We start from the raw sequence: 7,524 nt of genomic DNA, 5'->3' as shown, positions 1-7,524 counted from the left end.
TTCTCTATATATGTAGACAGCAAAGTATCGCTCTTTTCCAGTGCCAGGTGTTTGGGGGAAGAGAGGGGTAAGAGAGAAATATTCTTTTCTGGGTACGCGATTTAGTTGCATTTTTAAAGTTCGGATTCAAGGGTATGAACGAATCATAATAATCACTTAATTCACCGCCTGGGGCCTGCATTGTAAAGTAGGCGAACGCAAAACTCAACGGAAAACATGCACATACCACTTCATCGTAAAGCAAGGTAAGGACACAAGCAAGTTATTCCAGGAATATGAATTTTGAAACAGCAACGCCAACGTCTCAATATGTAGAACATTCATAATGACACGATTCCATTCAGCTCTTCGTAACATTTTGTACGATATAACACACATCCACATAAGCCTCGAGACAAGCGTTCAGCACCAGTTTGGCTGGACCCTGCCCATAAAACATCACACGCTCCAGCCGGAGTGAGAACACATCGCCCACGGACTATCACCTAATCACCCGTTCAAAACAGCTCGCTCCCCTGATCAGCGAGCAGCACACGGGATGTGTTCGGCTCGTCAGTCTGGTCCTCTTCCGGACCACTGCGCGTGGAGCATACTGCTGAGCCGCGGCGGGAGACGGGGAGGGAGAGAGTAGGACACGGAGAGAGCAGGAGAGAGAAGAGAGGGATCATCACCGTCACCGGAGGGGGCACCAATCACTAACGACCGGAACACAGCGGACGTCCAGCGGCGCCGAATAGCACCACATCAGCGACGGGCTCTTACACATGAGCATCCAAACACATCAGCAAACAATCATCAGCACACATACACACAAACACTCACACGCATGAATACACATGCAGACAGACACACACATGGACGCACGGTGAAGATCCAATCGATTGATCATCGCCAGTGGAGTCTGTAGTTTGCGCTGACATCATCACATCTGATACAATCACTGTCTGTTCAGTCTGTGAGGCCAGCCGGCCGGTCACAGCTCTTCTCAGGTCCTTCAGAGGTCACTGGGTCGACTCCAAGTACGGACGGGCGACTCCTCTGACTGCGCAGGTCCCACGCATAGCGGCACCTCAGCGCTCCCTAGTCCCACAGCTGGCCCGGAGTACTCGTTAGTCCCGTAGTTGGGCCTCAGAGCTTGCTAGTTCCACAGCTTTGAGTAGTAGTCTCACAGCATAGGCGTGGCCGCCCATCACTGAGGTCCCACTGTTACACGTTGTCATTGCGACATTATCTCGATTTTACCGCGATGTTCCTATTGCGATTCCGCGATAGCTCTGCACTCAGAAGTGTTTTTATTGATCGGACAACACTCCACTCGTGCTCAAATACCAAAACGGACAGAAAACTGTCCGCCAGACCATCAGACAGACAGACAAATAGCCAGACAGCCAGACTGGCCGAACTTCCCGCGGGGGATACTCTCTCTGCAACAAAACAGAAAATTATAAGTCAAGCGCTACTACTCATATACCTGTGAAGCTAGCCGATGCAAAAGATTATACCGGAATCAAAAGGAAGAGCATAATAACCTTATTCTTTGGAGCGCTCTTGCGAGGAACATCATGAATATTAAAGAGATATAATATTAAAGAGCATAATAACCTCACTTAAATCCAAAGCTATAACCACAAAATGAATCAACAAACGTGTCTCATACACTCGGTAGCCTCCCTCGCCAGCTAGTTCTGAGCCAACTCACCGGGGCGCGTTGGGTCCTCTAGCCATGTCACCTGGTGACCAGAGAGACCAGGGCGGGGGCCACGGACAGCAGCAGGCCTAGCCAAGGCCGCTCCCTCCACGTCGCCGCTGCCACGCTGCCCTTGCCTTGAATGGCGGCTATCTTGTCTCCTGCAAAAACAGACCCATTAGAGGCGCGCCACGACCGAGGAAAAAACGTCACCTGAAGGGCCCGCCATTTGTCTTCATTTGGGTGGCGGCATCCACAAGCGCGCAGATTTCGTAGCAGCGCCGACACAGTCCCTGGACATCTATAAGAGGAATTCATGAACGGGTAATTTAAAACAATGATGCTTTCATAGATGCAGTACCTAAATGGTCGGCATCATGACTATTAATTAAGTGAAAGTAGATATTTCTAAGAAGTCGATACGAAATAATGTTACGCTACTTTACCCATAATGGTTTCATCAAGCTTTCGGTGAATTTGTTGTCGTATCTCAGTAAAGACCAATAATAGTATATATCGTGATATTCAAAGGAAGATCCTATAAAACTTATTGACAAAAATATTAGGAAATTAAACAAACAAACGTGGGCTGTAAATGTTAGTGGTTTAAATCTTTACACTTCCCACTCGGCCGCTTTAACCACGCAGCGCCAACTTTCCAGGGGCGCTGTCAAAACAGCGCGTTGTTTTGGTCTAGTTTGTCCCCAGCTCGTAGCCGGCGGCGAACTTAATCATTCGACCGTCTGAGGCCGGATGCCGGCGAAGGTCAGCCCTCTTGAATCCAGCCCGCAGAAAAAATACCACCAAAAAAACGCCGACAATGGTGGGCCAACCGGTCAGCGCGCCGCACTGTACCACTGAGCAGGGACCGCGGGTTTCTCCCTGTCCATCCCACTTCCTTCCCTTCCCCCCGGCGGGACGGGCACAGTGCGCGGCGCGCACCCGTTGGAATGAATGACAGAGGCGGCGGGAGCAATCATGTATGGAGCTGGCAGAGACGGCCGCGCCGCAAAAAACAGCCCGCCCACTACCGACGTGACTGAAAACCGGCGGGCCGCTCCCCGACGGCAGCCCGTTTCCACCGCGGAAATCGACTTCCCGCCGGCTGCCAGAGGTTAGGACCAACGCATCGGGATAACGGCGCACAAATGGGAGCCAGATGGGGTTTAGATGGCCACCTGAGGACTGAATGTGGGACAATGACGTGAAATATATGCATTTTAACTAAAAGCGGAGCTATGTTATTCAAAGCCGAGATTGAGGAACTTTTGTAGCTGCATGTTGGCGAAAATACGGATATTCTTGGGATATATTTTTACGCCCAGTGCTCACTGTTCTGCATCCAGGCAGAACGCACATAATCAAAAATGGCAAAAAAAAAACACAAACAAATTGAACAAAATGAAATAAAAAGAGCAAATGAGCATGCACTGGGCAACGTCTCTGCTATAAAAGGTGGATGTAATAGCCGTTTTCACGACCGCCATCTGGTACACATTTGGTGCACATCTGGTACAGATTAGGTGCAGATTTGGTCAAATCAGGTTCAGTGTGTCTCTTAGCAGCTATCAGCTTGCACTAATTGCTTATATGCCTGCTTTGTCATATTATCAGAGAGCATCATCGATTAAAACACTGAAATAAATTCATAAAAGGAAGATATTTGCTGTAAAAGAAATTAGGTGCCGATTTGGTCAAGTCAGGTGCATTCGCTGGATAGCCCTTCGTGAAAACGGCTAATGTGATTCCTTGTGCTGTGGGGGTGCAGTCAGCATCTACCGCCAAATGCGGGAGAAGCCGGGAGGAAAATGGGTGTCAGCACAAACTTCGAATTGGCAAGACAGCTTCGCAATGCCTGGACGGTAACGAAAAGACGGAACGCCGAGCCGACCAACCTACCTTGTGAGACGTAGACGTGCACGGAGACGGGCTCAGCGTTGGATGGCTTGCAGCTGTAGTTGCCCGAGTCCTGCCTCTTGGCGTTTGTGATAGTCAGCTTGCTGAAGGTCTTCTCGGGAGACTCTGTCTCCACCGTGATGCCTCCCCGCTGTTTGTCGTAGTTGATCACGTCCTCTTCGTGGTACCAGAATACGAAACTCGGCGGCCGAAGACTCTGAAGTCATACAAGATTAAGATTAGCGCTCGATAAAAACTTCTTTCAAAAGACGGTTTCTCATTTCTGTATAGTTTCGGCGACGCAGAAAAGAGGTGCGACACAGCAATGAGATGGAGAAATAAGTTAGCTTTGATGCTAGGCAGATAGTCCAAAATGACGTCTTCATCTTCCACAATAAAATATCCACCACGGCTCCGCATCCATTCTATCACGTTACTTATCACCGGTAAATCATGAACTCTTGTCGCCGATTTGCGACTGTGGACTAAATACTCGATCTCCTCCGATAATCTGCAGTGAATTTAAATATGTGCGCTTAATTGAGATCGGCTCTTTTGATCGGGATGGCGGCCACCATCACCGGATGGCAAATTCCAATTCGTTCACAGCCTCCGATTTCTGAGAGCACCAATAACCGTACGATTAACTCCGACCATTCGCCTTTGACAGCGAATAGCAATGAGTCGGAATCACGTCATGGTTTCAAAGAGGTGAACGCGCGGGGTGACTGCCGTCCTTTCAGCTCTGCAGTCCTGGAAAGGCCAGACGGGGTCGCGCCCATAGAGAATGTACCGTAACGAATCTCGAAATGTCCGCTGCATGGCTAATGCCTCGACCCGGTCTGCCCGTCTTATCAACATTTCCGAGCCTCTTACAAACTTGGCCCATGAATAACTGATGTGCTGGCGCCACTGCTCAGCAGGCGCATATTTAAGAAGCATTCTAAAGGTTCGATAATATCGTGATGTGCCAATGAGCTACATTCTGGCACAAAAAATGGTTGAGAGAGTATTCCATGATTAACGTTGTTTAACGCAAGCTGTAAGAAAAATAATCCTACAATTTATAAAGGCATTACCCACCCCCCCAAAAAAAATCTTGTTCCATGTTGGCAGCTTTGAGGCGAATTAGTTCGCCAAACTATAGCTATGACATACCTGACCATGATCATAAGGAGATTACCGTTGTCGGCTTCAAATAAAACATTTAGTTTACATTTTTTAAGGGATGCAAAGACGTATTGTGGGTATGGAAGCTTCATATAATTGTACGAAGTTTCATATATCTCTCGCAAAATAAATATGCATTTTAATTTAGCGGAATTGCGCAATTAGATAGCACTGCATACCAAACGCCTAGCTGAGCATAATGCAGTAATTAAAGCGATCCCCGAGAAGCTATATAATTTATCTATTAAATGCATCTAAGAGACAGAAACATAGTTTATTTCCAAGCGTTTCTATAGATCCATTTTGAGGATATTATTTCGCTTCAAAATGTACCCAGCCTTGGGTAAGTGTTCTGATGCCGGTAAAGACACTCAATGGGGTGGTGAATTAGCAAGCATTGCGACATATTCGAATTTGAGCTGGCAACAGCGCCATCAACAGCATATAGCCTTCAAATAAATACCACCTTAAGTGAGCGTTTTGCCCGGTCTGGTGGGTCGTGCTTGTGTAAAAGCCGTTGAGCAAAGTATTATAGTAGCCGGCTTCTGTTGACGACATCTGAATTTCACTATGAATGGCTTTCATCATCAGCAGCCCGCAGCCCATTCATGGCTCCGCTGATAGCCAGAGTCATTGCTCCTATCCGCCGCATCGCGGGCCAGACTTTCCGCGGAGTACTTTAGATTAGAGGCCGCAGTTTGTCATAGAAAAGAAGTGCGTCGTATATGCTTGCTCTGACTCTGGTATCAACAGATCAGCAAGAGCATGCGTAACATAACAACATAACGCAATATTTTGCTCCCTCGCTGATGCAACTAAATGCTCGGGCATTGTACGCGACGCATTTCTATTGCCAAATAGGAAGGTTAAGCAATACCTTTCTTCGCTGCGTCCATGGTATGTGATGCTGAAGAGAGGATCGGAGTTGTCTGCGGGTCCATGCATAAGTGCTGGGAAGGTAGAGGAGGGAGGATAGGTTCATCTAGAATGATCACCGCAAGGCCCCAGCCGTGCAAAAAAAAGTGGCATTGCCTTGCCACTCGAAACTGTATATCAGTCTTACTTGTATAACAAAATCCCCCTCACAAACATGCACAGCCACAAATGAGCTCACAGCATAAGGATGCGCCGTAAGTGCGTTGCCTTACCCCTTCCACGACGCAGACCAACTGGATAGTGGTACCCCTCTGAACGTGGTACTCTGTACCGCTCGTGATGGTCGCCACCGGCTGGTACACATGCAGATGTACAAATCGGGACACGTACCCGGAGCCGGACGATACCTGCGGAACAGAATAAGTGTAAGATGTCGATGTGAGCGACGGTTAACCCGCGCATGACTGGGGTATTTTCCATAACGCGAGTGACTGGGGGGGGGGCTCTCCAGAGCCCCCTCCTATCTCCGAAACTACCGGGCTGATCGTCAAAATTCAAACGGCGTCTGATAGCTCTGGAAAAACTGTCGAGCGAAACTTATTTTCATTGACCTCGAGGTCACCGATGACGTCACAGGTCAGGTCAAAGTAAACATTATCGACATTTTTGTTAGTTCACAATTTAGGCTCTGACCGCCGGACCGCCGGTCCGATCAGGCTCATTTTTGGTTTACGCACTCCTTGACGGATATCTTAGATACCTTGAGGGTACCGAACTTTTACTTCGAATTTTTAAGGTCAAGGCCAGGTCATCCTAGGTCACGAAAATTGTATATCATGTATCGGTCACGTGACGCATGTTTTATGGTCCCTTTTACTCGTAGATTTCGAAAATAGTGTCGTCTGTGTCATTTGAGGTCATTGTCAGCTGAATTTACCGGAAGTCAGGTCACTTTCAGGTCAGAAAACGTCAAATTTTGAAAATGAAATTTTTCAACAGAAAAGGTGCCTATCAGATGCAGTTTGAGCTCAGGAACACGATGTGCCATTTATATTGCTGTGCGTCGTCAAAAACGTACTAAAAAATGGATTTGAAAAAAACATAAAATTGTAAAATTTTGACAAAAATGCAAATAACTTGGCTATTTTTGAAGATATTGGGCTAAAACTTGCAAATGGAGTTCATAAGTGTGTGATCTATCACATATATTCCGGTTTTTGCGAAAAGTCAAAAACTTTTTGAAAAAAAATAAAAAAAATATTTTTGTAATTGTAAATGAATATTTTTCAAAATTTTCAAAATTTCGAAAATTCGAGATAGCAGTTCGATAGCTACCTGTATTTGTAGTCCACTCATGCAAAGAAAATGGATCTAGCTTTAAAACTGAGCTCTTGAGAGCGTTTGCCGTATTTCAGTATTTTGCATGAAAATCGGCCGACATGACGTCACTCTGACGTCATTTCCGGCTAAACTATGGCAGCTAGAAAGTTGAATTTTTATCACAAGGTGTCAAATTGATGCCTTTGAGGGTACCGTAAGATTCGTGTTGATCCGTCAAACGGTTTAGAAGATATTGCTGAAAAACATGAGGGGGGCTCTGTAGAGCCCCCCCAGTCATGCGCGGGTTAAAATCTATTAGAGAATGCACTATTGACCCAAGGATCATCAGTAGTGGTGTTCTGTCAAATTGATGCCTCTGAGGGTACCGTAAGATTCGTGTTGATCCGTCAAACGGTTTAGAAGATATTGCTGAAAAACATGAGGGGGGGGCTCTGTAGAGCCCCCCCCCCAGTCATGCGCGGGTTAAAATCTATTAGAGAATGCACTATTGACCCACGGATCATCAGTGGTGGTGTTCTTGTTTTAGACTCAAAGAAGTATAAAAAGGGTGTTTG

The 7,524-nt window shown here is 46.8% G+C and overlaps 1 protein-coding gene across 2 annotated transcripts in view; it reads right to left on the bottom strand.

Moving 5' to 3' along the window:
- Positions 1-262: 262 nt before the first annotated feature.
- LOC122386862 (zwei Ig domain protein zig-8-like) overlaps positions 263-7,524 on the bottom strand; it is a 101,356-nt gene continuing 94,094 nt past the window's right edge. For both annotated transcript variants that reach the window (XM_043376540.1, XM_043376541.1), the window contains exons 5-8: positions 5,902-6,036; positions 3,587-3,800; positions 1,700-1,848; positions 263-1,424 (exon numbers count right to left, since the gene is read on the bottom strand). In XM_043376540.1, coding sequence (XP_043232475.1) covers positions 1,727-1,848; positions 3,587-3,800; positions 5,902-6,036 — 471 coding nt within the window. In that variant the 3' untranslated portion in view covers positions 263-1,424; positions 1,700-1,726. The remainder of the gene's footprint in view (positions 1,425-1,699; positions 1,849-3,586; positions 3,801-5,901; positions 6,037-7,524) is intronic.

Source organism: Amphibalanus amphitrite, unplaced genomic scaffold (genome assembly GCF_019059575.1).
Source record: "Amphibalanus amphitrite isolate SeventyFive unplaced genomic scaffold, NRLGWU_Aamphi_draft 000265F_arrow, whole genome shotgun sequence".
NCBI lineage: Eukaryota > Metazoa > Arthropoda > Thecostraca > Balanomorpha > Balanidae > Amphibalanus > Amphibalanus amphitrite.
This window is presented reverse-complemented; position numbering and strand designations above follow the sequence as displayed.